The sequence below is a fragment of the Sturnira hondurensis genome, unplaced genomic scaffold (assembly GCF_014824575.4).
Source record: "Sturnira hondurensis isolate 20B ecotype Veracruz unplaced genomic scaffold, ASM1482457v3 Scaffold0021632, whole genome shotgun sequence".
Lineage (NCBI taxonomy): Eukaryota > Metazoa > Chordata > Mammalia > Chiroptera > Phyllostomidae > Sturnira > Sturnira hondurensis.
This window is the reverse complement of record NW_028094263.1, coordinates 4,914,797-4,941,909: the sequence shown is the minus strand read 5'-3', so window position 1 is coordinate 4,941,909 and position 27,113 is coordinate 4,914,797. Positions and strand designations below refer to the sequence as shown.

Sequence of the window (27,113 nt, the reverse complement as noted above, 5' to 3'; positions counted from 1 at the left end):
TACAAATTTTAGAATCCACTTGTTGAGTTCTTTTTAAAATCCTATTACATTTTGATTGGAATTTCTTTGACTTTGTAGATTTGGGGAATTTGTGCATTAACTTTATTTTATTTATTTATTTTTAGGCAGAGGGGAAGGGAGGAAGAACGAGAGGGAGAGAAACATCAATGTGTGGTTGCCTCTCATGGGCCTTCAACCAGGGACCAGGCTTGCAACCCAGGCATGTGCCCTGACTGGGAATGGAACGAGTGACCTTTTTTGGTTTGCAGGCTGGCACTCAATCCACTGAGCCACTCCAGCCAGGGCTATTTATTTATTTTTTTTAAAGATTTTATTTATTTATTTTTAGAGAAGGGGGAGGGGGAAAGAGAGGGAGAGAAACATTGATGTGAAAAAGAAACATAGATTGACTGCCTCTCACATACCCTTAGCCAGGGACCTGGCTGCAACCCAGGCATGTGCCCTGACCAGGAATCGAACTGGCGACCCTTTGGTTTGCAGGACGATGCCCAATCCATTGAGCCACATCCATCAGGGCTATGGATTAACTTTAGAAAAATCACTCTGGTTGTAGTTTGAAGAATGAGTTGGAGGAAAGTAAGACAGAAGTCAAGGATACCATTTTGTCTGGCATATTTTTTCTACAAAGGACCAGATAGTGAACACTTTTCGTTTTGCAGGCCATATGTGTCTGTCACCACTATTTTGTCATTATAGCTTGAAAGCAGATGTAGATAATATGTAAACAAGTGGACATGCCTGTGTTCTGATAAAACTGTATTTACAGCAAAAAGGTGAGAAGCCAGATTTGGCTTGTAAGCCATAGCTTTCCAACCCCTGATTTAGGTTATTGCAGTGATTCAGGTAAAAGATGATACTAGCATAAAGTTGGGAAGTGGCAGCAGAAAAAAAAAAGGTGAATTCAAGAACAACTTAGGAGATGGCATTGAGAGGACTGGTGATTAACTGGATGAGAGGCATGAGAGAGGGAGGAAGAAATCCAAGCTCGTGTCTTCAGTTTCTGGTTTGGAGGACTGGGTGAATGATGGGATCGGAAGAAGACGGTGGGAGTGGAGTAGGACTGTGTTAGGGTTGGCATGCAGATGTGCAGTGGAGATGGCATGTGGCGTGTTTGACTTGGCCTCGTTATATTTAAGGTGTCTCTGTGGGCTATCAGAGCGGATACGCAGTAGGCAGTTGAATATACATGTCTGGAACTCATAAGCAGAGGCCCAGACTAGAACTGTAGGTTTAGGAGTGTTCCTCTACAGGTGGAAATTGAAACCATGGGCCTGGGCGAGAGTGCCCAGGGAGCATGGAGAGTAAGCAAGGAAGGGAGTGACCCAAGCCAGATTCCTGAGGAACCAGTCACATTTAAGGAACACATACAGGAGAATTCCTTATAGGAGTCTGAAAAGGAGTCAGCGAGGAAAGAAGAAAAGAAAAGCAGGAGAGGGTGGTATCAAGAAAAGCCCCTGCCCTGGCTGGTGTGGCTCAGTAGACTGAGTGCCAGCCTGCAAACCACAGGGTCACCGGTTCAATTCCCAGTGAGGACACATGCCTGGGTTGTCCCCAGTTGGGAGGCGGGGGCGTTGCTCAAGAGACAACCGCACGTTGATGCTTCTCTCCCTCTCTTTCTCCCTCCATTTCTCTCTCTCTAGAAATAAATAAATTTTTTTTTTTTTTTTTTAAGAAAAACACCAGGAGGAAGGAGAGGAGTGAAGAATGAGGAGGTGTTTCTCGGTGTTAGATTCCACTGGGAAGTCAGTGAAATCAGAACCGAGAACTGTCCATGGGGTTCAACAAGAGTTTGCTGATGAGCTTAATGAGAGGGTTCCTGCAGTGAGAAGGACAAGTGATTGGAACGGGTGGAACTGCCAGCAGGAGGTGGGAGGTAGACACAGTGAGTGTAGAGAACTTCACGCCTGCGGAGAGCAGGAGGGAGGGTGGTGGTTGGTTGGAAACGTGGGGTCTGCAGGAAGTTCCTTTAAAAATAGAAGAATCTTGAGATGTATAAACACTGCTGGGAAAAGCAAGAAGGAGAAAGGCTGAAATAACTGAAATAAACAAACATGAAAGACTTTTCGTGACTTAGGAAGTGCTATGCAAAATTAGTAATTTATTTTTCCTTCAGAGTCAAGAGGCTCTTTGGTCCAAGGCTGTGTTTGGAGAGGGCACTTAAGAGCAGTGGGAGTGTTGAATGTAGAGAGCAGAGGAGATTGGAGAGCAGCCCGGGCCGGTCTGGGCTAGCCAGGTGCGTGGAGGCCCCACAGACGCTCCGCACCGCAGGTTCCAGCTCCTGCGTTGATGGATGTATTAAGATTGGAATAGGTCAGAGCCTGCTGTGAAAAACTGTTCACCATGTGGAAAGTATTTTTAGGTCTCTGGAGTAGAAGTGCTTTATTGATACTGTTAGCAAAAATGGACTGAACAGAATTCTGACTTTGGAGACCATATAAATGTATTATACCTAATGACATCCTTCAGGACATACAGAATTGGGGTTTTCTCTTCTGGTAGTTTGGGGTCCATTTGTAGTGGGAACATCCAGCTCCCCCTTCGGGTTGGTATCCGCAAAGGTTCAGTTCTCTGCCAAGCCCTTGCTATGGGAATATCAGTTATAAATAAACAAACGCTTGCCTGGAACGCTGTGGTCATCTTGCCCAGGCAGGCTCCCAACTTTCTGATCGCCGCGAGACACCAGCGCTGGCTTCACAGTCGTCCTGCCGAGGGTGGCACTGACCACTGATGGTGTGTTTGTGTCTTCTGTGTGTCCAGCACCTGTTTATCGAAGAATATTGAATATGTCTGGACAGAGAGCAGTCTGTCCACGTGGTGGGGAAATTAGACATGGAAGGTATTGCCATGTGTGTGAAATTCACTATGCTAATGAGGTCATTGAGGCGAACGTAGCTTTCTTAAATCTTTGGAAATTTTTATTTTTCTAGTGAAGACAACCCACAAGGCAGGTAGTTAATTTTTTTGACAGCGTTCATTGTATTTTGCTTTTTTATTTGTTGTATTTTGTCAGTGGTTTTGAGTATATGATTTTGACTTCTTTAAAAAAGATTTCATTTATTTATTTTTAGAGAGAGGGAAAGGGAGAAAGAGAGGGAGAGAAACATCGATCAGTTGCCTCTCGCATTCCCCCAACTGGAGACCTGGCCCACCACCCAGGCATTTGCTCTGACTGGGAATCGATCTGGCGACCTTTCCATTTGCAGGGTGACATCCAATCCACTGAGTCACATGAGTCAGGGCCGTGACTGTTTTCTGTGGTGTTACTCATATTTTATCAGCATGCTGTAATTATCATTTTTAAAAAATATGACAGTTTAAAAGACTTTCTTAGAGCTTAATTTTATTCAGGACAAATTATTTCTTTTGAACTATATTTCTAATTTTATGGTGATAAATAGGTTTTACTAATAGAAATTTGTTTTAAGGTAATTTTTTTTCACGATGTTACTAGAATTCATCAATCCAAAGCAATAAAAACTTACAGGGGACACACCGTCTGCTAGGCCCCAGGCTGGGTTCTAGATAAACAGATAGAAATTTATCACTGTTTCTATTCTTAGGGAGCTAATTTTTCAGGTGGAATTTCCCAAAATGTATTTTGGAAATATTAGTTAAATGAGATTCCTTGGTCAGATGAGTTTGTAAAGTATTGCTTGCTTCATCCCCAGTCATCTGACAGATTCTCGTTTTATACATGAATATTGTGGTTCAGAGAAGTCCTGCAGTAAAGCAAGCTCTTGACTGAAAGAACCCTTACTTTAAAGAAAGCTCTTTATGCCCTGGCTGGCATAGCTCAGTGGATTGAGCACGGGCCTGCAAAGCAAAGGGTCGCTGGTTCAATTCCCAGTCAGGGCACGTGCCTGGATTGCAGGCCGGGTCCCCGGTGGGGGACACATGAGAGGCAACCACACATTGATGTTTCTCTCTCACTCTTTCTCCTTCTCTTCCCATCTCTCTAAAAGTAAATAAATAAAATATTTTTTAAAAAGAAAAAAAGAAAGCTTTATATATATATTTAATCCAGAGTTTTTCAAATTCATATCCCGCGGAAGCTGAGTGTGTGTGTCAAATTTCTGAGCACCCTCAGGACCCTTTGGAACCCAGTAGAACTTCCTACAGCGACAGGAATGTTCTGGATCTGCGCTGTCTCATACAGTCGCCTTCAGCCACATGTGGCCACTGAGCACTTGAAATGTGGCTGATCTGACGAACTGGATTTTCAGTTTTGTTTAACTTTAAAAAGCCACCCTGTGCCGAGTGGCATTTCTCTTGCACAGTGCAGCTTTGGGAAATGGTGATCTAAGGGTGTGTTTTTTACTTGTTGAACAAACATTATTGCCAAGTTCACGGGCCACTGAGTACAAGTTTGTTCTCGAGGAGCGCCTCGTTTGGTGGTCACAGCAGGTAGCAGCTCCGCCATGATGGATGCAGGCCATTGCTTGGAGCACGGAAGGAGGATTCCAGCTTTGGGTGCGGGGTTGAGGTTATCGGAGGAGGTGTCCTGGAGAAGTCCTGGAGAATATCTCCTAGGAAAACGAGTAAGAGTGTGCGTAATGAAAACCGCTACCTGTTTCAAGGTGCAGTCACTCCCTAGTCACTGCAGGAGCTGTGTGCATGGCTCCAGACCTTGTCCAAGTGAAGGCACGGAGGTGTAGGGGTGCAGGAGCATAACCCAGCTCTTGGCCGGTCTCCTGCCCACTGGCGGTCTGTCGACCTTGTATGTAGTGGACAGTGAGACACAGCACCCTCAAACACCCTCAAATCTTTTCAATGGATTTATGCTGCAGCACCATTTGTGGCGAGTCTGATAGGAGAAGGAATGGGGACCGTGCCTGGTGTTCCTGCCTCTCTCTGAATGGGGCGGGGAAGGCCTCCTGAGGGGGTCGAGGCTGCCGTGAGTGGCGTCAAGTATCAGCGTTTGTTCCTCTCAACTGGGAGACACTAGTGGTCTGAACTTCTATCTTTTTTCTTTCCCTCCAGATGGTGTCCTACTCCTCTGTCCTCACAGCTATCAGTAAGGTATGACGATAGCCACTCACAAGCTCTGTGGGGGGCAGGGGGGCAGAGACAGGGTTGTGACAGAAGGGGCCCCACCCCCTTGACTGCTCCGATCCTGTGACCACTCAGGCTGGCATTGCTGCCTTCTGCCGGAGGGAGGGGCACCCTGGGAAGTGGGGGCTGGCAGTTGGGAGCCGATTTCCAGTGTTGAAAGGATGCCCAGTCTGGAACCCGAGGTGGGAGGAAAGATGAGCAGGAACCCTGAGCGTCCCATCTGCCTCCCGTGTGAGACCAGGGCTTGACTGGGATGTCCTGTAGTGTCACCACTGTTCTTTCCGCAGTTTGATGACTTTTCCCGGGATCTCTGTGTCCAGGCTTTGCTGGACATCATGGACATGTTTTGTGACCGGCTGAGGTAATGGCAGGGGTTAGGACTCATAGCCTCTAGCATTAGCTTAGTGTAAAGCAGAGCTCCCAAGAATATAGACTGAGCTCACTTCTGTGGCTTCCCACACTTCGTCCCCCCTGCTCACCCACACCCCACCCATCGCATCCTATTTATTCCTTAGGAGAAAAATGCCTCTTCACGATTTGGAGTAGCTCATTTGAAATCTCGTTCAGTGGGAGCCGGCAGGGCTGTCTTCCCTAGGACTTGGCTGGCTTCCTAACTCTCTTCCCTAGAAGGGGAGTGCCGGGCACTCTGGGGAACATTGGTGTAGGTCAGATTTCAGCCTTTGGAGCAGAAACAGATTTTGCCTCCTTCCCTGTAGCTGTCACGGCAAAGCAGAGGAGTGCATTGGGCTGTGCCGGGCCCTTCTCAGCGCCCTCCACTGGCTGCTGCGCTGCACTGCAGCCTCTGCAGAGCGGCTCCAGGAGGGTCTGGAGGCTGGCACTCTAGCCGCTGGAGAGAAACAGCTTGCCATGTGCCTGCAGCGCCTGGAGAAGACCCTCAGCAGCACCAAGAACCGGGCCCTGCTCCACATCGCCAAACTAGAGGAGGCCTGTATGTCCCCTCGTTCCCCTGAGCCCCACCTGCCACTGCTCCCATATCTGGTCCTTTAATTGAGAGGGGAGAGGCAGGATGGCATCCCACTTCTTTCCGAGAGGATCTGAAATCATCCCACTTCCTTTTTTTTCTCCCCATAAGCATTGCATACATCCCAGGGACTTGGGCAGGGTGGCACCCGAGCCAATCAACCAACAGGTATTTACTGAGCATTATTGTATGCCCAGCACTGTGCCAGGTGCTGGGGGCGGGGGGTGGGGGGCTCCCGGAGGAGCATGTGGCAGGGTCCCTGCCTTCAACCAGTGTACATGCCAGTGGGGAGCAAGAACAGTGCGCACTGTACATGGAAAGAATTAGGGGACAACTCAAGCACATGATCCACCCTCATGTTTGTCTCCATGTTACTGATCATCTGAAAAGCAAACAGCTCTTGTGTTTGAGCATTGCCCAAAACGTCCTTTAAACACAGCACCTGCCTGCCATCAGGCCTGCTGCGCCGTGTACCTCTTGACTCAAGTGCACACGTTAAATGTTGGAACCCTCCAGAGCGTGAGACCAGACAGATCACCTGACGGGAGGGAAGACTCCGATATTCTGGATATGGGGCTTGGGGGCCGCAGTCTTGCTGTGGCTCGGGACCGCCCACGGAGCCCTTGTTGTCCAGTAATGAGAGTATTAGGATGGGTTACCTCCAGGTCTTCAAGACCTGGTTGAAGAACTTGTTATAGGGTTGGTATATTTATTCCTTCTCAAAATATGTTTATCACCTGTGGAAAGTGCAGAGGGGTGGCTACCATGTAAAAATGGGCTGTGTTGGCAGTTTCTTACGTACCTTGGGCACTTGACATATGCTGATTGGCTGAAAATGAGTGAATATTTAACTTAATTTTAATGGCTTTCAAGTCTTCTTGGTTTTTTCTCCTATGCTCTGTGGAGGTTAGTGGGCTAGTTGGAGCCGTTAGTCACCATTTGAGCCTCTGAAATTGGAGCTAGGATAAGTGACTTAGGGTTAAACACCAAACCATGCAGTACAGACCACCAGTGTAGGCCTGTAGGGGGAGAGGTCGGTGGGTTGGACCAGGTGGTCAGTTGTTAAATGAGCAGGGGCTCCCGCAGAGGCTTGAAGGACAGAGAGAGCTGGAGAGGGGAGGGTGAGTAAGCGGGCGTTTCAGAGGGGGGCGGCTGGAGCAAGGGCCCCGACAGGACGGCTGTGCAGGAGTCCAGCTTGACCAGCTTGGAGCGTGTTGGCTGCTTGCAAGGCTGGCACCCCCCTGCAGTGGCTTGGGGCCGCCTTCCTGTTCCAGCCACTGGGCTCCCCACCCCCCACCCCTGGCCCCTGCCTCTCTCTGCCACTGCCTGTGTTAGGACACAGCTAGTCTCAAGTCGGCTGCACGTGTCCCCTGAAGTCAGGCCTCCGGGAATAGTTTCTAGAGGCTTCAGTTGGTACACACCTGCCTTCTGAAAACCGTGCATGCGTCCCCCAGGCCCCAGCCTCCATGTCACCCTCAGGGGAAGCCCCCCCAAACTGAGGAGCTTGGGGCCACTCTCCTGCTCCCCTCTGTTGCCCATCATGCTTCTGCGTTTCCTTTTCTCCGCCAGCCTCCTGGACAGCCATCGAGCATTCTCTCTTGAAGCTTGGGGAGATCCTGGCCAATCTCAGCAACCCCCAGCTCCGGAGCCAGGCTGAGCAGTGTGGCACACTCATTAGGAGGTACACAGCTGCCAGGGTGATTGTGGTGATGGGAGGGGTGAAAGGCCCTTGGGAGGGGTGAGACCATGGGGTACCTGGCCCCGACCTCCTGCTCTCACCTGCTCTCCAGCTCTTCCCAGCTCACTAGATACCACCCCCGGTGCATCTGTCCCCTCAGCATCCCCACAATGCTGTCTGTGCACTCCGAGCAGCCGAACAAGACTGGCTTCCCCACGGTCCACGCGCTGGTCCTGCTTGAGGGCACCATGAACCTGACAGGCGAGACGCAGCCGCTGGTGGAGCAGCTGATGATGGTGAAACGCATGCAGGTGGGGGGGCCCATGTGCTTCTCTATCCCCAAGGCGGCGGTCATTCTGGGGGTGGGAGGGAGGGTTCTTCTGGTCCTTCTGGGAGAGACTGGGTTTCTCTTGTTCATGTTCATGGAAAGTGGACCCCAGGCCTGCAGGGTTCCACCATCTCACCTGACATCCCTGGGCCTCACACTCCTGTGTTGCACAGTCTCCGACCCAGCCTGATTCCCAGGGGCCGCAGAAGGTGAAGGGGGAAATGGGGCCTCTGTAACGCCTCGCCTTTGGGTGTTCCTGCAGCATATCCCCACCCCGCTGTTTGTCCTGGAGATCTGGAAAGCGTGCCTCGTGGGGCTCATTGAGTCTCCTGAGGGTACGGAGGAGCTCAAGTGGACAGCTTTTACCTTCCTCAAGGTACCTGGGGTGTGGAGCAGCAAGACAGCCAGTTTAGGAATGGTTCTTGGGAAAAGCAGCGACACTCTGGACCTTTGCCCTGTGTTTCTCTCCCTGGCGTCACGCCCAGCCTGCCAGATCTCCCAGCACAAGTTCCCATCGATTATTTTCTCTGAAAGTCCCAGGGCCATTTATAGCTCACTTGGCAGGCCTCTGCTGTTTCTTAGTACACAGGTGCTGTTTAGCTCAGTCTGTAACCTGATTGGTGCAGGGCAGGGGGCCCTGGTCCTTGAAGTAGGAGTTCCACCTTTGGGGGTGGCACCTCCCTATGGAGCCAACAGCAGGGGGGGGTGGGGCTCTGTGACTTGTAGGCTGACATCACCAGGCCCATGGGTACCTGTCAGCTTTCTGATTCGGTTCCAAGAATGTTCACGTTCAGGCAGGAGTGTTCCTGTCTGTCTGTCAGGGGCTAAAGAGGATGCCTTTAATTCTGGGTGAAAGAGAAGAACTCGTGCTTTCTGCCTCCCCCCCCCACCCCACCTCGTCCTCTAGATTCCACAGGTCCTGGTGAAATTGAAGAAGTACTCTCACGGGGACAAGGTGAGCAGAAGAAATGAGATGGAGGGGCCGTGGGAATAGGTGGGTCCTTGTTTCCACCCTGGAGAAGTGGGGCAGGGGAGGGCACCTGACTGCAAAGCAGCGTGTTCTTGTGCCTGGGGGAAGGGAAATGGGAGTGTACCTGCACATGTTTCCAGACAGAAGGCTGCCAGGCTGCTCAGGAGGCAAGGGTGCCTGATGATCGGGGCCAGGACCGCCTTGTGTGGTGACACCCCGCCCTTTTCCCCTGTCCAGGCCCTGGAAGCCAGTGGGTGGGCATGTAGGCTTGCAGGCTTTTATACCCAATGGTGTCCCTGGGTTCCTGCATCGCAGGCTGTGGCAGGGAGGAAGACCTAGAAGCCAGATGGCCCTTTCTGGCTCTTTCTAGGACTTTACCGAGGATGTTAATTGTGCTTTTGAGTTCCTGCTGAAGCTCACACCCTTGCTGGACAAAGCTGACCAGCGCTGCAAGTATGAACTCCCTGCTTCACTCTGCTGGAAGGTGCCCTGGGCTCTTCTGCTGCTCTCCTGTGTCAGATAAACCTCAGAGGACTGTCTCGTTGTTCACCCGCCTTGGCAGGAGCAGGAGGCAGCAGACCCTGTAGTTGTCCAGTGCCCAAGCCCCTCTACCCTCTGCCCTCTGCCTTCCCTCTGGCACTCCGGATGTTCCTTGTCCAAAAGGAGAGGGGAATACCCGGGTGGGACCCATTGCTCCTGCCCCTCAGGAACCCCTGCTCTGTGCCCAGTCCCTCACCATCTTTTCCCCTCACAGCTGTGACTTTACGGACTTCCTCCTTCAAGAATGTAGGAAGCAGGGCCTTCTGTCTGAGGCCAGTGTGAACAACCTTATAGCCAAGCGGTAAGTGTGAGCTCCTCGGGTCGGTCCAGGACTCTTTGCCCTCCCTCTCTCGTGTCCGGACTGGGCTGCTGGCTGCCCTTTCCCCTCCTGTCTAGAGTTTGGGTTGCAGGTGGCTGGGACCAGCCTGTCTTCACCAGGAACAGGAGACACTGGTTTCCGCAGACTGGGGTTTTACCCTCTTAGGTGCCATGCTTTCTCTCTCAGCCTCCGTTGTGATCAAAGTCAGAATCCTTAATCTTCCTCCTAAGTCTTAAATGAACTTTCAGAATAGGTGTGATGTCCAATGACAAATTGAAGCAGTTACAGTATTGGGTACACGTTCATAAATGTCATTGTGACACCAGTGGTTTTCCTGTGCTTCCCCCTCCTCCGTGTGCCTCTGCTTCTGGGACTGCACTCGGGAGCGTGTCGTGAATTTATCTCTGTTGCTGTTCTCTTCGGCCGACTGGTCATGACCACAGCGCAGCAGACCGGGAGCACGCACCTCAGCAGAAATCGGGAGAAAACGCCAACATCCAGCCCAATCCTGGGCTGATCCTCCGTGCAGAGCCCACCGTCACCAACATCCTCAAGGTGAGCGTGCCTTTCCCTTGCCCCCAGGGTCATCTCTTCCCTCTTCCTAGTCTTCCCTCTCCTACTAGGTAAATAAACAGGTCATAGACCTCTCCCTTTCCTGGGTTTTAGGCATAGTTACTTTGAAAGTAGAGAAACGGGGAAGGCACGGGAAGCTGTCATTGGAAACTGGCATTTACTGAGCATCTTGTAAGCGGGCGCTGTGGTAGGTGCTTTCACTTAGCTCGTCTCATGCAGGAACAGCAGGGGATCACACAGCCGTGCCCTCGCCACCCCAGCTCCACCACCATTGCCCCAAGTCAGTCGCCAGGGACAGAGTGGGGAGAGAGGATAGGGTTGGGGACTGTTTTCCAGACCAGAGTCAGAAAGACATAGACTGAGGTGCAGGTCATGGTGTATATGCAGCGAGAGAGACTGTGGCTGGGCTGTGTCTAGGGGGTCTTCAGGGTTCTTCAGGACTTGTTTCCCTGTCATGTCCCCAGACGATGGACGCAGACCACTCCAAGTCCCCAGAGGGCCTGCTGGGGGTCCTGGGCCACATGCTGTCTGGGAAGAGTCTGGACTTGTTGCTGGCTGCAGCCGCTGCCACTGGGAAGCTCAAATCCTTCGCCAGGAAGTTCATCAAGTAAGGAAGACCGAGCTTCTGGGGTCGTGGAGGCAGGTCTGTAGGAGGGGCAGAGTGGGGTGAGGGCCTGGGATCTGGGTCTTTCCAGGGGTGCTCAGGCCCAGGCAGAGCATCCCGTCCAGCTGGAGACCCCAGGGAAGGACCGTCTCTTTGGACGTGGAGCCTCTTTTCTCTTCAGCTGAGGACGCAGCGACAAGGCATTGAACAGTTGGGTGCAGGGACTTCACGTCCGCCCCATCGTTGGCCACGGGCTCTTAGATTCTGTTGACTTTTTTGGATTAGCCTAGCATTTGAGATACAGAACATGGCTCTATTCAGTAAACCATTCTCTAGGCCTGGGAAATCTTTTTAAAACGAAGTTCCTTTTTCTGTAGCAATGGTGTTAATTTAAAAAATATATATATTTATTTATTGTAGAGAGAGGAGACAGGAAGGAGAAAGAGTGGGAGAGAAACATCAATGTGTGGTTGCCTCTCATGGGTCCCCCACTGGGGACCTGGCCTGCAACCCAGGCATGTGCCCTGACTGGGAATCGAACTGGCAACCCTTTGCTTCACAGGCCCATGTGCAGTCCACTGAGCTACACCAGCCAAGGCAAATGGTGTTAATTTTAAATTTAACTTGTGATTGGACTCCAGTGGCCATCTCCCTGAGTGGGTGTAGTTTCCCAACCCCAGCTGTTGTTTGGCCCCTGCCGTGCTTGACGCAACCTGTCTCCATTCCCTCCACAGTTTGAATGAATTCACGACACATGGCAGCGAAGAAAGCAGTAAGTCTGCCCCGCGCACCCGCAGGCCTGGTTGGCACTGAAAGGCGGGTGTGGAGGGGGAGCTGGAGAGGCTAGAGGATGCCTTCGTGCATCCCAGGAGGCTGTCTTCTCCCCGGAGTGATGGCTGATGGAGCCTCTGGGGAGGCTCGAAAGAGGGTAATTTTGGGAGAAGGATTCTTCTACAAACACCTCTTTGTCTCTCTCTCGCCCCCTTAGGGTTTGGTTGGGTTGTGGGGGGAGGGAGGGGATCAGGGGTCTCTGATTCCAAGGAAGGGATGATGTTTCAATTGAGACTCAAGAAAAGGGTTCTGAGCCTCAGAGCTTTGAAGGAGATGCTTGGTCCCTGACCTTCCCTGAGGTGAACCCTGACCCCCTCCCGACCTGGCCCAGGGCTGCGGCCCAGCCTAGACTGCAGGGTCAGCCTTGTCCTTGTCCGCAGCCAAACCCGCCTCTGTGCGGGCCCTGCTCTTTGACATCTCCTTCCTCATGCTCTGCCACGTGGCCCAGACCTACGGCTCGGAGGTGAGTGAGCGGCCAGGTGAGTGAGCGGCCGCAGGGTCGGGCACCAAGCGGGCAGGGGGAAGGGGAAGGGGACAACCCGTGTCTCTTCCCCTGGTCACCCCTCAGTTCTGCTGGCTGCAGAAATCAGGCGCCTCCCTGGAGAAGCTCACAGATGCCCTCCTAGTCACATTCCAGCTCCTTCAGTGCCACGTTCCCGACCACTAGGTGGCAGCATGTCCCTAATCTTTCTCCTTTAGCTGATTTGTCCCAAATTCTTTAGGTGGGAAAGGGAGAACCGGGCGTGGGGGAGGGGCGCTGTGCCTTCCCACTTGGCTGGTGACTCTGCCCTCCGTTCCCAGGTGATTCTGTCCGAGTCAAGCACCGGGGCGGAGGTGCCCTTCTTTGAGACCTGGATCCAGACCTGCATGCCTGAGGAGGGCAAGATCCTGAACCCTGACCACCCCTGCTTCTGGCCGGACTCCACCAAAGTGGAGTCCCTCGTGGCCCTGCTCAACAACTCCTCGGAGATGAAGCTGGTGTCAGTGGCCCGGGCGCCCACTCCAAGGGTGGCAGTGGGGGCAGTGCCCAGCCCCTCGCCCTCAGCCCACCCTTCGACCCCTGTGATGGTTCTCCTTTCACTCCTACCCTCTTGCAGGCAGATGAACTGGCATGAAGCCTGTCTCAGCATTTCAGCTGCCATCTTGGAAATCCTCAATGCCTGGGAGAATGGGGTACTGGCCTTCGAGTCCATCCAGGTAGCCCCACTTTTCCAGTAGCCTTCTCTCTTCCTGGGGACACAGAGCCAGTCTGAGAGATGGTTGTATTTCATGACAACCAAAAAAGACCCTTAATCCAGGAGCTCATGTTCGGGTGTTGATCTTCCTTGTAATCAGAATGTTAGCCACTCCCTCCTACCCAGGTGGTTTTGGGGAAATCAGACTTGTGGTGAGAAGAGGTGTGGAATGTGGCCCAGGGCCCCCCCTTCGGCACTTAGTGGCCTGCAGGGCTGGGGGATCCACAGTACGGAGGGGAGGTGGTGACCCCGCTGCCCCGTGCCCCCTCTCAGAAAATCACCGACAATATCAAGGGGAAGGTGTGCAGCCTGGCGGTGTGCGCTGTGGCCTGGCTCGTGGCCCACGTGCGGATGCTGGGGCTGGACGAGCGAGAGAAGTCTCTGCAGATGATCCGCCAGCTGGCGGGGCCCCTGTACAGCGAGAACACCCTGCAGTTCTACAACGAGAGGTTAGTGGCCCCGCCCCTCGGGGGCTCTGCGGGGCTGGCGTGAGAAGTCTCGGTAACCGGTAACCCTTTCCCTCCCCTTCCCCAACGCCCCGCTCACTTACTCACTTCCTCGCTCACTCATGTTCTTACTCACACATTCACTCGCTGATTCAGCAGCATTTCAGGGTGCGTCTTACCCAACGCTGGCCGCAGCCAGAGTCCAGACCCCAGACGGCTGCGACTCCTGCCCTCAGTGGGCCGAGTTCTGGAGAGCTGGCTTGCTAGAGAGCAGAGTGATTGTCCTCACTGCCTCAGTGTCTGGAAACTAGGTTTTACGTCTGTGGGTTTTATAGCCTTGAGCCTGCCCACTCCCCTCCCCCTCCCCCTGGCTATCTTTTGTGACATTTTTTTTGCCTTGGCTGTACAAGAGCTTAGAGAACCAACCTGGTGATGTCGGCCATGTCGAATTTAGTGGTATTGATTCATTCATGCATCCAATAAGGTTTTTTTAAAAATTATGGTTAAAAAATATGTATATATATATATATATATATATATAAAACAAAATTTATCACCTTAACCATTTTAAGTGTACAGTTCAGTAGTGTTAACTTCTCTTCACATTGTCATAAAACAGGTCTCTGGAATTTTCATCTTGTAAACTCTGTACCATTAAGTAACAGCTCACTCTTCTCCCCGCACCCCCAGCTGCCTGTGACCACCAGTCACTCTGCCTTTCATCTCTGGGGACGTGACTGCTCCAGGCACCCCCGTGATGGGGTCACTCAGCATTTGTTCTTCCGTGGCCACCATGTTTCCCTTAGCACAAGGGCCCCAAGGTTCATCCGCATCATAGAACGCGTCAGAATTTCCTTCCTTTTTAAGGCTAATCATGTTCTGTTGCGTGTCCATATCATATTTTGTGTATCCATATATCAGCCGATAGACCCTTGGGTGCCTAGCACTTCCTGGCTGCTGTGACTGGTGTTGCCATGAGCGTGGGCACCAGCCCACGGATGCGCTGTGAGAGGTGGCGCCCACGGCGGCCCCCAGGGCGCCCTAGAAGGGAGAGTGGGAGACTGAGCTGACGTGAGGCCGGGGAGGGCCGATGGGACCTGTTTTCCCCTGGCCTCCTTTCTCTCTCTCCTCCCTTCTTGCCCTCCGCCCACAAGTAACGGGGTGGGCGCTCTCCCGTGGCCCAGTTGGACCCCTGTCTGGGTAAGGCGTGGTGGGGTGCTCGGGCTGGGTGCGACTGTGCCACGCAGGTGGGGAAGGTGGCTCTGAGAGTCTGGGCAACCTTCCCAGAGCCGCACTGCATTCCAGGAACTGTTAGCTCTCAGCCCGGGTCCACACTCACAGTCACAGGCTCTTCGTGAGAAAATTCCTGGGTATACACCCGTACTTGCCCAGCTACCGAGGGCCGGGAAGGGCCCTGCGGGGCAGCCCTTGGGCCCCTGTCCTGGAAGGAGCAGTTTACATTGGTAGGAGGCCAAGGCTGGGCGGGGACCCCCTCACGCACTCAGCCCAGAGGGAAGTGGTTGTTCGTATTTGTGTGAGAGTTGGCACGGCGGGCCTGGGGGCGGGGCAAGAGGGAGACAGAGGAAATGTGAGTGTGTGGCTGGATTACCTGGGGAGGGCGAGCACCCCTGCCCGCCACAGGCTTTGTGCGAAGCAGGCGAGAGTCCTGCCAAGAGCAGGACTGGTAGGGTCAGGTCTGCCGGGGTTTGCACTTCCTCCTGTCTCCTCCCTCAGCATGGAACGGGGCTAATTCCCAGGAATAGTTCCGTAACCCAAGCCCTGGGAAAAGTCTGGCCTGGGCATTTTCTCCCCTCCCCACCCTAGCCCTTGAACCCCGAGTTGCCCAGGCCTCAGGTCCTCGCCCCCCCCCCCCCCAGGGTGGTGATCATGAGCTCCATCCTGGAGCACATGTGTGCTGACGTGCTGCAGCAGACGGCCACACAGATCAAGTTCCCGTCCACGGGCATGGACGCCATGCCCTACTGGAACCTGCTGCCCCCCAAGCGGCCCATCAAGGAGGTGCTGACAGACATATTTGCCAAGGTGCTGGAGAAGGGGTGGGTGGACAGTCGCTCCATCCACATCTTTGACACCCTGCTGCACATGGGAGGCGTCTACTGGTTCTGCAACAACCTGATTAAGGTGCTTGGGGTTGGGGGCTGTGGGTGGGGGTGAGGACCACGGGTGGTGGCAGGTGTCCTCAGACTCCGGGAGGCACCTGAGAAAATGCCAGAAAGGACCAGACTTGGTCTCATCTCTCACTGCCCAACACCCAGCACCTCGCTGAGAGGCTTCGAAAATGCTGGTCCTTCCCTCAGCACTTGGAGGGGACCAGAGGCCCCCCGAGGCAGAGGGAGGGGTGGAGCAGCGGCCAGGGCTCCCTGCGCTCCTTCCCAGGGAGCCTCCTGAAGCTGCAGGGGCGTCAGAGCCCCAGGCCAGGCCTCAGCACCTGAATGCCCGCCCTGCCCGCCCAGGAGCTGCTGAAGGAGACGCGCAAGGAGCACACGCTGCGGGCCGTGGAGCTGCTCTACTCCATCTTCTCCCTGGACATGCAGCAGGTGACGCTGGTCCTGCTGGGCCACATCCTGCCTGGCCTGCTCACCGACTCCTCCAAGTGGCACAGCCTCATGGACCCCCCCGGCACGGCTCTCGCCAAGTAGGGGTCTCTGCAGAGCCTTAGGTCCCTGAGCCCCGAGTCAGGCGCCCTTCCCCAGACCCCCCCGGAGCCTGGGCTGTGGGGAGGCCCTGCCAGGTGTTGCCCGGTCACCATGGGCACAGAAACCCGCCTTTGGGGTCCCTCTGATTTTGCCTCTTTTCCTGGAACCCTTTGCCAGGCTGGCCGTCTGGTGTGCTCTGAGCTCCTATTCTTCCCACAAAGGGCAGGCATCCTCCCGCCAAAAGAAGAGACACCGTGAAGACATCGAGGTAGGGGACTCCTCTGTTCACTCGTTCACTTCCGGCAGACGTTCCTGAGCCGCCTCTGGCTGGGAGGCGTCCTCCCGGGCGAAGGCAGGCAGGCAGGCCATGCCGCCTGCCCGGGGAAGCCTGGTGGCCGCACGTCTGCAGCGGTGACCGCGAGTGGCTCACACTAGGAACACTGGAGGGGTGAAGGTGGCCCCCCTGGAGACACTGACCAGGGCCTGTGGGGCTCAGTCATCACCCACTCTGATCTGAGCTGCAGACCCCTTGCCTGGTAATAGCGAGTTCCCCACATTCCAGGATTACATCAGCCTCTTCCCCCTGGATGACATGCAGCCCTCGAAGCTGATGCGGCTCCTGAGCTCCAATGAGGAAGATGCCGCCATCCTCTCCAGTCCCAGTGAGTGTGTGACCAGGGGCTGGGTGGCCACTTCCTTTTCTGGGGACTCGCTCCTGCCTAGACTGCTCTGCACTGGTCCCCAGCTGCAGGCTTCTTTGCTGGCTGCTCAGGGCACCAGGGTGTGGCCGGGGTATGTCCCGTTTTGTCTCCCAAGGGCTGCTGCTCTGTCTCCTAGCCCCCCTTTCCCCAGAGACCAGAAGTTGTGGAGGGTCTCTTCTGAGGGTTAAAGTCTTATGCCCGGATGCAGTCCTAGGGGCACATTGCTGCCCTTCCCCTCCCGTTACCACAAGGTGGAAGGAATGACAAGCTCCCCAAGTGAGTTCACCGTCTTGGGCACAGTCTGCACCATTGACTCACCCGCTCTGACCTTCCTTCCCCCTGAAACAGGCCCTGAGGCGTGGCATGGGCCTGGGCCAGGACTTGGGGCTGCTCCCCACTCTTCCTGCCTGGAGAGCGCCCCTCCCCACCAGCCTGCCCCAGATGTCATTACCTCTCCTTGCCAAGGACTCCTGCGGCACTGAAGTTTTCCTGTTTCTAGAGATTTCTCCTGAGCCCGGAAATTTCTTCTAGGGACTAGGGAACCAGCTCTGTGCTTGGGCAGAGGACAGATGCTCGGTCGCCCCTGCAAACCCGGTGACCTTTGGCTAGTTACCTGGCGCATCTGAGCCTTGGTTTCTTTGCAAAGTGGAGGCATGAGGGTTAAGCAGCTTAGTCCCTGTACAGCTCGCAGATGGGTGCCTGGCGCCTGGTGATGCTCACCAGTTAGCTCTTCCCTCTCATCTCCTCGTGGCTGTCTCTGCACTCAGGACCCTCTGAGACTGGCTCCGAGGACCTCCTCGGGGCGGGCCCTGCACCCCTGGAATGGGAGGGCTTCCCAAGGAAAGGAGGTTTGGCCCCGGGAGGCCTTTCCCACAGTGTCCCCTCCATTCACCCCACAGCCGACCGGTCCATGAGCAGCTCCTTGTCGGCCTCCCAGCTCCACACAGTCAACATGAGGGACCCGCTGAACCGCGTTCTGGGTGAGNGTCTCTGCACTCAGGACCCTCTGAGACTCTGGCTCCGAGGACCTCCTCGGGGCGGGCCCTGCACCCCTGGAGGGGGAGGGCTTCCCAAGGAAAGGAGGTTTGGCCCCGGGAGGCCTTTCCCACAGTGTCCCCTCCATTCACCCCACAGCCGACCGGTCCATGAGCAGCTCCTTGTCGGCCTCCCAGCTCCACACAGTCAACATGAGGGATCCGCTGAACCGAGTTCTGGGTGAGTCCCCCCACCTCTGCTCCTGCAACGGGGTTCAGCCCTTGTCAGCTGCAAGGGGACCTCTTGGTGCCCCCACCCCCTCTGCCACATTTCCCCACCTGTCCCCCTCTCCCCTACGTGCTAGGGCCCCGGCCTCCCCCAGGGAGTGTATGGTCTCTTCTGACTCGCCCCCAGTTTTCCTTTTATGTTTCCTCTTTTTGACATCCCAACTTTGGGTGGCACTCTTAGCACTGCTTTCTTTTCCTTTTTCAGCCCCACCTCCTCCCAGAGTCTGACCTCTTCCCAGGCCTTTCTCATGGAGCTCTTCTCATTCTGCCCCGCCCCGCCCCACACAGCCAACCTGTTCCTGCTCATCTCCTCCGTCCTGGGCTCGCGGACCGCCGGCCCGCACACGCAGTTTGTGCAGTGGTTCATGGAGGAGTGCGTGGACTGCCTGGAGCAGGGCAGCCGCGGCAGCATCCTGCAGTTCATGCCCTTCACCACTGTGAGTGCTTCACGGCCGGGGTGGGGGCGGGCCCCGCCTTCCAGCTCACATGGGGTTCCGTGGCGAGTCCTCAGGGTAGGGAGGGGGCCTCCTTCCTCCCAAGACACCTCGCCCCGCACAAGGTACCCTCAGCATGCAGATGTCTGTCTGTCTGTCTGTGGCAGGTATCAGAACTGGTGAAGGTGTCAGCCATGTCCAGCCCCAAGGTGGTTCTGGCCATCACGGACCTCAGCCTGCCTCTGGGCCGCCAGGTGGCTGCCAAAGCCATTGCCGCCCTCTGAGGGGCCCGGATGGGAGGGCCCCGGATGGGAGGGCCCCGGCCCCAGGTTCCTCGAAAGGAACAGTGAGGACAGATGAGGCATCATTGCTCACACCCCGTGATGTAAGAGCCCTTGTTAATTTCCAGGTCTTTCCCCGATTCCTGACTTCTGACCGTTAGGATGTCTCCCCATCTCCTTCTTTCATAATTTCCTCTTCCCGCTGCCACTGTCTGAGTAGTGGGAGCAGCCTGGTTCCTTAGCTCAGGCCGGTCTCAGCACGCCACAGCCCTCCTGGCACCCCGGGCAGCTGTGTGGGTGCAGATGTGTATATGTGTGTATATGTATATTAAAAGTTTTTTCATAATGCACGAGGGAAGTCTGCCTCAGCTCACTTGTTAATAAGGGCCCTCGTGGACTCCTTCGTAAGTGGTATTGGGGCCTTTGCGACAGGTGGGAACAGGGTCTTCTGCTTGCAGCCCCCTTTGTCCTGGCCCTGGGCCAGGCTCCTCCTGGGCTTGAGGAGGGCTGGCCTCGCCCGTGCTCGTGCACACAGTGGGGTGGGGTGGGGGGGCAGTGGGAGCAGCTTCCCTTCCTCAGACTCACGTTGCGTGGCAGTGAGTCACCTCTGGCCTGCCGCCTACGCCCACCCCCAAAGTCAGACTCACTCTGCAAAGTTTTGGCTAGAGGGCCTGCTGGCGTTGGGGGAGCATGTCCTGTCTGATGCTTCCAGCCCCACCCAGATTCTGAGAGCCGGGCCCATCTGCCCCCAGGAGGACACTGGCGGAGTGAGTGGTAGGGGCTCTGTTCAGCCCGAGAGGCCGGCTCCGCACACTGCCCAGCCCAGCTTCCTCAGGGCTGACCGGCGAGGGTGAAGGACCCTGAGCTGCACAACTGAGAGGTCTGGCCTGGCTCAGCCAGACCCTGCTTTCCAAGGAGCCACATGCAGCGGGGAGGTGGGACGTGATGAGGATGGGGAAGCCTAGGAAGGGGGAACTGGGGACTCCTTGGCCATCTGGACTGCCCTCGGTCAGGAGGAGGCACCATGAGCTGAGTGCACAGAGGCGCACCCCAAGCCTGTGGTGTGAAGCAGCCCCTCCATCTCTGCGTCTCACCCACCCGCGCTGTGAGCTCAGCCTTTTCAGCCACGGCTGAGACATGCAGGAGAGTAGCCAGCTGGCACCAGCCTGCTCCCTGCCAGTCCGAGGCAGAGCCTGGAATTTGCGTTCTAGCTCAAGTTGTCGCCTAGACTCAGCTTCGTCATTTGCACAAGTCACATCTTAATTCTGCCTTTGTGGGCACTGGTGGGCGCGGGTGGGCGCAGGTGGGCTGGGATTCATGGGAGATGCCAAACGGACCAGCCCTGGTGGACGTGCACTGCATCGGGGCGGTCACAGCTCTCACCCAGCCCCACACTCTGCTGTCCTCGAACCGGTGTCCCATGTGCCTCGTCGCCATGCCCCCCCCAGGGTGGGCCCCACCCACCGAGTGCACCGCTGTGTCCCTAGCACCTGGCCCAGTGTCTGTGCAGAGTAGGTGCAAGATAAATGGGTGCCAGAGGAGTGAATGGTGAGCCCAAGCACCGTGCTCTTCCTCCCTGCACCTCCTCTTCCCCTCCCTCTGCCCCTGACCACTATTCAACTCCCTGCCCCCCAACACCTGGCCAGGCACCAGCTGGACTCAAGAAGGAGGACAGACATTTGCTGGAGGCAAATACTTTATTAACATGGAGTTTGGCTACAATAGAAAGTAGGGGCCGAGGCAGAGAGTGAACAACTGAGCTTCCCTCGCACACGCCCACCACATAATCCCCCCTCTTCCCACCCACATTTCCCGCCCCCCCCACACACATGCGCATCCCCCCGGCCCTGAGAGGAGTCAGGGTACTGGCCCTGTGGGGTGGGGTGGGTGGCACAAGCCTAAGGGTGTCCACAGTGCACCCAGAAAAAGTAGAGATACCCCACAGGTATCAAAACATGCCCCCCCAAATATTAAGAAAAGTTAGTGTTCCCAACAATTTTCGTGGGACCCCAGGGTCAAACCTCCCAGCTCTGGATCCCTGTGCTGGGCTTCAGGCCGGTGGGGGCAGGGCCACGTGAGGGGAAGCAAGGCCTGGCCGACCTGGCAGGCACAAGCCTAGCTGAGGCCGGAGCTGGGGCGGGATGCGAGGACCCAGCTGGGGAACACTGCTGTTTAAATATTAAACAGGCTGTCTCGTCTCCCACTTGGGAGATTTCCAGATGCTGCCAAGGGCCCCAAGTCGGGTACCCTCGGGGTTGGGGGTTCACTGCAGCTCTTCCAGTGCCCACCATAGTCATAGGAACTAATACTTGGTATTTACCTATCCACCTCCCAGTCCAGGGGACAGGAAGACAGGGGCTTTCTCTCTGCTCTGGCAGGAGAGGGACACGGGGAGGTGGAGGGAAGGACCCAGGGGTCTGGGACTCCTTTCCACTCTTCCCTGTCTTTAAATATTAGGTTTAAATAAACATAAATATTAAATAGAGATAAATACAGTGGACGCGTAGGGCTTTGCTCAGGGCTCGGCAAGGTGACGCAGAGCACGGTAGGCCAGCTCCAGGAAGCCCTGCAGGTTGGTGGCAACAAGGACCCCTCCCGCCCGGCGCTGGAAGGCCGAGGTGAAAACCGGTGCAGGGCCCGGGGGGGCCTGCAGGGCAGGGGCTACCCTCAGGTCTTCCATCTGTGGGGGAAAGACGATCCACAATGAGGCCCTGCCGAGTGGGCGTGGTTGTCACAGGTGAGGCAATGCAAAAGGCTGATGGGCTGTGGGTCACGTGGTTGACGTGGTTGTGGGAGTTATCGTCGGAACCGGGACCTGAACCCAGGTGTGTTTCAAGGTCCAGTGATTCAGCTCTGCCCTCAACTAGGGGGTGTGTGGGAGGGCCAGCAGCAGGAGGGTCCTGGGATGGGTGGTAACTCCCTAATACAGCCCACCACCCATTGCTCCCAGCAACCCCTGAAAAACTTGCAGGACCCCCTAGGCTTCCAGCACGACCTTTAGGGGCCAGCTTGGTCCAGGCCCTTAACATGCCTGTCCCACTCCAGGCTCACCTGCTGCCAGATGTTGACGGCAAAGTCCGTGATGTCCAGCTGCAGCATGTCCAGGGTCGGTGCTACCTCCAGGGAGATTCCCTCCAGGGCCTGCAGGAGGCCCTGGTAGAGGAAGAAGCCATTGTGGAGTTGTCTCAGGCAGCCCGTCTGGGGGAGACAGAGTAGGAGAGTTAGGGGGTGCTTCCTGAGACGTGCCCTCCGGCCCCAGCTTCGAGCCTGAGGGTGAGGGGTGGGTCCTCCCAGGTCATCCTTCCGAATCCCTCCCCACCGCGCACTCACCAGCTGCAGGGCCTGGCTGGAGCAGCTGCTCAGGGGAGCCTGGGGGATGCCCAGGAAGTGCCTGAGCAGCACCAGCTCCTCAGGGTGGCACAGCTTGTGGGTGGCACACTGGGGACGAGAAGGATGCTGAGTGCCGGGGACGGGACAGGCCCAGCTGTTCCTCTCCACCTCTCTGAGGTCTTCCCCTGCCTCCGTGTCCTGCCAGGCCCCTCGGCCCCATTCCATCCCAGCCAATCCCTCCCAGCACTGTCCCCTAGAAGTTCTCTTCCCCTAGTTCCTTTCCAGCCTTTCAGGGCTCCTCTGCTTCTAACCTACTTTCTCCCACTTGCCCGTGCCTCTCCTCTCCCATGCTCCTTCCTTATGTCTTCTCCACACTGCCCTTCTCCCTCAGCATTCTCTTCTGGGGCCTGTTTCCTCTACACCCTCTCAGCAGCATCCCTGTTCCCTCCCTGCCTTTCTGCCAGCCCCTCTCACTCACCAGCCTTTCCTGCACGACCACAACATCAGCCTGGATCTTCCTCACTTGCTCTAAGCACTTGAGAAGGAAGCTCTGGGGCAGGTTGCTGGCAGGGCCCAGGGGAGTGGCTTCTTGCACGGCCCAAAGTACGCTGTACCACAGTAGCAGCTGTAGGGCTAGGAACAGACCAGGGGGGCTCAGGAGACATGCTCTCCACTCCTACCTGGGTACCGTTCTGGGGGCTTAGGGACCCCCAGCTGCTCGACCTCTCCAGCCTCCCTCCCATGCCCTGGGCAGCCAGCTCCTGGATCCTGGGCAGGGACACTCACCCATCAGCTTCATGGGGCTCTGGTCAGCAGGCTCAGCAGGGTCTGGGTAGGTCTGCAGGCTCGGGGCTCTGTCAGGGGCCAGGTCTGGAGGGCCTTTATACACAAGCCCATGGAGGCCTGGGAGGAAATTACCTGGTACTGAGACTAAGGCTTAGTAATAACTTCCTAGGATTTATGCAAATTTGTTGTCCAGGACAATTCGGGGGGAGCGGGTTGAGACAAAAAGCTGTTTGCGAAAGTTTTGTGAAATTGTGGAATCTCTGATTCTTCTTTGACGTCGTGTCCCCCTCAAACTCTCTTCCTCCCCTAGCCCCACCCAGGCCTGAATTGCCCCAGGGTGTTTGAACAGAACCTCGGAACAAAGGCCGAGCCACTGATAAAGGCGTTGGAGGCTGGAGCCGGGTCAGACCGCTCTGGGAGAGGCAGCCCTCCAGGCAGCCAGCCCTGGCTCCCTTGGCGGAGCGGTGGGGTAGCTCCCTTTGCCGTTCCCTTGGGATAGAGAATCGAGCCACCTGCTCCCCGCCCCCAAGTTCTGAGAGAGAAGAAGCTAGTTGCCCCCATTCCAACCCCCCAAACTCCCAGGAAGCTGCCTTCCTGAGTCCTTTTCCGAAGGGCCAGGGGCTTGGGTTAGGGACGTTAGGGTCTTGCCTCCTACCCCCACCCCACGATTTGATGGCTGTCATCCAAGTCTCCTGTCCTGAAGTGGTTAGCTGGGAACTCCCCAATCCCCTCCGTGACTCATTCCCTTAAGCCCCTGGAATCCTGGCAGAGACCAGAGGAAACCGGATGTCTGTCCCGAGTGAAGCAAGGCCCTTGGGGGCTCTTGGTTCACCTGACCTTGCCCTTGCTCCTTCTCCTACATGGTCCCTCCCCAAACAGTGTCCCCTGGCCATGGGGTTGGGAGCCTGGGACACTTGGCTTCTCAGGCCAGGTTCACTGCCAGCCAGAGTATGCATGCTGCCCTGAGGTGAAGAAAAGCTGGGGCTGACAAAGAAGAAACTTCCCCGGCTTGGGACCCTAACCACCATACCCTGTTGGCACTGGAAGAAACCCTGGAGTCTGTTCCAACCCTGTGACTGGACCAGAGAGGGAAGTGCCTTGTCCACAGTCAAGGGTCACAGAACCAGGGTGACACCCTGGCCCTCTGCCTGGGGTCAGAGAGCTTTCCACAGGCCGTGGGCCCTGCCCAGAGCACTCTGACAATCACACCCAAGGCTGTCATTTTCTGCCCCATTTAGTCTGGACCGTGCCAAGGAACCCAGGCATCTTTACTTGAGTGGGTGTGGCTTTTTGGGAGGGCCCATCTCTGGGGCAGTGGTGCCCCCTGGTGGTCATGGCTGGTAGGGTCTCCACCTGCTGATCTGTTCCCATCCTGCCTCTGGTCCCCTATCCTGCCTGCAGGAGGAGGCACTGGCCACCCCTACCCCCTCCACTTTCAGGTAGGCACTTTGCTGCATAGTGTTGATGGAGCCCAGCTTTGGCCCACCACAGGGCTGGGGTTATCAGAGGAGGCGGGAGACCCACATTAACAAACATGCCCCTGAAAACCCCCAGAGAACTCAGCCTGCCCCATACCTTGGGCTGAGCGAGGTGAGGAGGGGGCTAGAACCATTTTCCCTTTTACAGAAGACAAATGTGGCCTCAGAAAGCTTAAGTGACTTGCCAAGTAGCAGAACCTAGGTCCGTCCTGTGCCAAAGCCATGAAGTCTGAACTGTGGAATCTCTTAACCAGTGTCTGGCCTTCCTCGCTCCTGACTGGGTCTGGCCCTTCACCTAGGGTCCAAGTGTGACAGATGTCTGATTCATAAAAATATGTTCATTCTAACCAGGGTAGCCAGAATGGTAAAAGGACTCAACACCATATTTGACGAAAACAGGCTGTTTTACTGAGGTAGAGAAAGAAGGGGTTGTCACTCGGTCTCAAGGGCTGGAAGGGGGACAGGGAGGGGAGGCCATGGCCAGCCAATTTTCGGCTCACCGGGAGGAGAGAGCTTTCTAATGGTCTGAGACGAGGATGGAGTAGGCCGCCTTCTCGAGGAGCTACCGTCCCAGGAAGTGTCCGGCACACCCGTCCCTCAGGGAGAAAATCTGAATGTTAGCTGGAATTAGATGCCAGTCACCTTCCAGGACACATCTGTCATTTCGTTCTATTCAACCAAGCAGTGGGGCGTGGGTCATTCTCATTATAGACAAGGGGTGGCCTCAGAGGAGCGAAGGGCCTTGCCCGAGGCCACAGTGGGCGGCAGAACGGGGCAGGCTTTGCTTCCCAAGCCGCTGTGGCTCCCATCACATTACCCTTCTGCTCAGGTAGCCGTACTTCCTGGACGACGGCTCAGTCCAGACTTCGGCCCGACTCAGGGGAGAGGGGGAGAGTGAGAGCTTGTCGCTGTCCGTGACACACACGGGCCGAGCTAGACCAAGGGTCTGGCTCCAGAGACCTCTAGTTACTCACGCTGCCAGCTTCTGAAAGGCTTTCCCAGGTATTTCTCAATGTCCAGAACTGGTCAGCAAGTTCTCCTCTCATTTCCTGTTTTCATCTGGCACTAGGCTCGGAGCATCTTTACGCAGACTCTGGAGTAACGCTTTTGTGGCAAACTTGGCCAGTGGGCCAAGATATGTACATCCTGAGTTAAGAATGGGGTTTCCATTTTTAAGTGGTTGGGAAAAGAATCAAAAGAATATTTCGTAACATTAAAATCACATGAAATTCAAATCCCAGGGCTCCCAATTAATTTTTTTATGTATTGTTTATAGCCATTTTCAAGGACGGAAGTGAGTAATTGTGACAGACCATATTGTTGATGGGAGAGACCTGGTTCTTCTCACTGATGCCTGTGAACAATCACAGATCAGCAAATCTATTAGCGTGCAATCGGAGTTTATTAGTGAGGAGAGAGCGGGCCTAGATAAGGTGAGCCGGGTGAAAGGCACAGGTTCAGGGCAAAGCAGGGTGGAGAAAGTAAGGGCGGCCAGAGGATGGGGTGGCCCGAGGCTGGGTGGCCAGACAGCCAGAGCGCAGAGAGAGAGCAAGTCCTTTGTTTTGAGGACTTATACAGATGGCCGGATGGGAGTGAAAAAGTTACATAGTGATTGACGGGTGAATGTGGTGCCAGCTTTCCTGGTGTGGGGGACATTACCACCCCAACTTAGGTATGCGTGGGGGTCTGTTAGCCCAAATCCTTATTTTGCTCCAGACCCCATTTGTTCATCTTCTTGTAAAACGCATATGTGACAGGAGGCAGTTAATTAAAGTCAGGGCAATTACCCAAAGTTATTTACCGGCTGTCCTTTGGGTCCTGGGAAACCTCTCCTGCATTTCAAGCCTGAGATGAAAAGCACAGTTTCGCCCTGGCTCGTGTAGCTCAGTGGATTGAGCACGGGCCTGTGAAGTAGAGGGTCACCGGTTCGATTCCCAGTCAGGGCACATGCCTAGGTTGCAGGCCAGGTCCTCAGTAAGGGACACATGAGAGGCAACTACACATTGATGTTTCTCTCCCACTCTTTCTCCTTCCCTTCCCCTCTCTCTAAAAATAAACAAATAAAATATTTTTAAAAAGAGAGAAAAGCACAGTTTCAAAGGCTTTCTTTCCCAGGTAGTGGGAACACTACATAGAATTTCAAGAGCTCCCTCCTTCCTTGCTGTCATAGGGTTTCTTGTGATGTTGGAACACCTGGCAATCTTCTCAGACCAGGCTCCCTGGACGGCTGAGTCAGTGGGTGAGACATGCCCCCCTCCTCCTCCCTGCCTTGGTTTCCTATTCATTCTACCTAAGTGCCAAATGCAATTTCTGGCAACTAGAATGCTAGCTGCTGGCTAGTAACAGCGGCATAGTCTCGGAGTTCTTCCAGTGCTATCTCCTACCTCAGTGCGGTCCACAAGCCTAAAAAACGTACTCTTTGGCCCTTTAAGAAAGTTTGCAAACTGCGTACATGTGTGCAAGGAGACACGCACGCAGTGATATCCTCTGCAGGCTGGCTTGTAAATGACGGCTGCCCACCGACGGGAAGGGCTAAAGGAACGGTGGTCCATTCATACCACACACGCCTCCCCGCCGACCGCCGACCGCCGACCGCCGACTGAAA

General features: G+C 55.3%; 2 protein-coding genes and 1 non-coding gene across 10 annotated transcripts in view; 2 read left to right on the top strand and 1 right to left on the bottom strand.

Moving 5' to 3' along the window:
- Window positions 1–19,265, top strand: part of MED24 (mediator complex subunit 24) — a 31,021-nt gene extending 11,756 nt beyond the window's left edge. For 4 of the 8 annotated variants that reach the window (XM_037033294.1, XM_037033292.1, XM_037033291.1 and 1 more), the window contains exons 4-27: window positions 5,002–5,040; window positions 5,361–5,434; window positions 5,790–6,022; window positions 6,167–6,223; window positions 7,625–7,736; window positions 7,894–8,044; window positions 8,324–8,437; window positions 8,969–9,016; window positions 9,402–9,484; window positions 9,786–9,872; window positions 10,334–10,445; window positions 10,928–11,070; window positions 11,802–11,839; window positions 12,279–12,361; window positions 12,700–12,878; window positions 12,996–13,095; window positions 13,407–13,582; window positions 15,457–15,721; window positions 16,054–16,235; window positions 16,414–16,504; window positions 16,799–16,898; window positions 17,837–17,917; window positions 18,488–18,636; window positions 18,801–19,265. In XM_037033294.1, coding sequence (XP_036889189.1) covers window positions 5,002–5,040; window positions 5,361–5,434; window positions 5,790–6,022; window positions 6,167–6,223; window positions 7,625–7,736; window positions 7,894–8,044; window positions 8,324–8,437; window positions 8,969–9,016; window positions 9,402–9,484; window positions 9,786–9,872; window positions 10,334–10,445; window positions 10,928–11,070; window positions 11,802–11,839; window positions 12,279–12,361; window positions 12,700–12,878; window positions 12,996–13,095; window positions 13,407–13,582; window positions 15,457–15,721; window positions 16,054–16,235; window positions 16,414–16,504; window positions 16,799–16,898; window positions 17,837–17,917; window positions 18,488–18,636; window positions 18,801–18,917 — 2,814 coding nt within the window. In that variant the 3' untranslated portion in view covers window positions 18,918–19,265. Of the gene's footprint in view, window positions 1–2,616; window positions 2,752–2,809; window positions 2,858–5,001; window positions 5,041–5,360; window positions 5,435–5,789; window positions 6,023–6,166; window positions 6,224–7,624; window positions 7,737–7,893; window positions 8,045–8,323; window positions 8,438–8,968; window positions 9,017–9,401; window positions 9,485–9,785; window positions 9,873–10,333; window positions 10,446–10,927; window positions 11,071–11,801; window positions 11,840–12,278; window positions 12,362–12,699; window positions 12,879–12,995; window positions 13,096–13,406; window positions 13,583–15,456; window positions 15,722–16,053; window positions 16,236–16,413; window positions 16,505–16,798; window positions 16,899–17,088; window positions 17,214–17,836; window positions 17,918–18,487; window positions 18,637–18,800 lie in introns of those variants that run through there. The other 4 variants (XM_037033296.1, XM_037033297.1, XM_037033295.1 and 1 more) reach the window with 4 other exon arrangements.
- Window positions 12,099–12,202, top strand: LOC118978247 (small nucleolar RNA SNORD124). Its single transcript, XR_005064674.1, has one exon. It is a non-coding gene; the product is annotated as a small nucleolar RNA SNORD124 (small nucleolar RNA).
- Window positions 19,266–20,740: 1,475 nt separating the features above from the next.
- CSF3 (colony stimulating factor 3) lies at window positions 20,741–23,089 on the bottom strand. The gene is made up of 5 exons (XM_037033354.1): window positions 23,031–23,089; window positions 22,723–22,877; window positions 22,245–22,352; window positions 21,966–22,112; window positions 20,741–21,594 (listed from the first exon to the last, which is right to left on the bottom strand). The coding sequence occupies exons 1-5, from the start codon at window positions 23,041–23,043 to the stop codon at window positions 21,430–21,432; spliced, it is 588 nt and encodes a 195-aa protein (XP_036889249.1). The 5' UTR covers window positions 23,044–23,089; the 3' UTR covers window positions 20,741–21,429.
- Window positions 23,090–27,113: the final 4,024 nt, after the last annotated feature.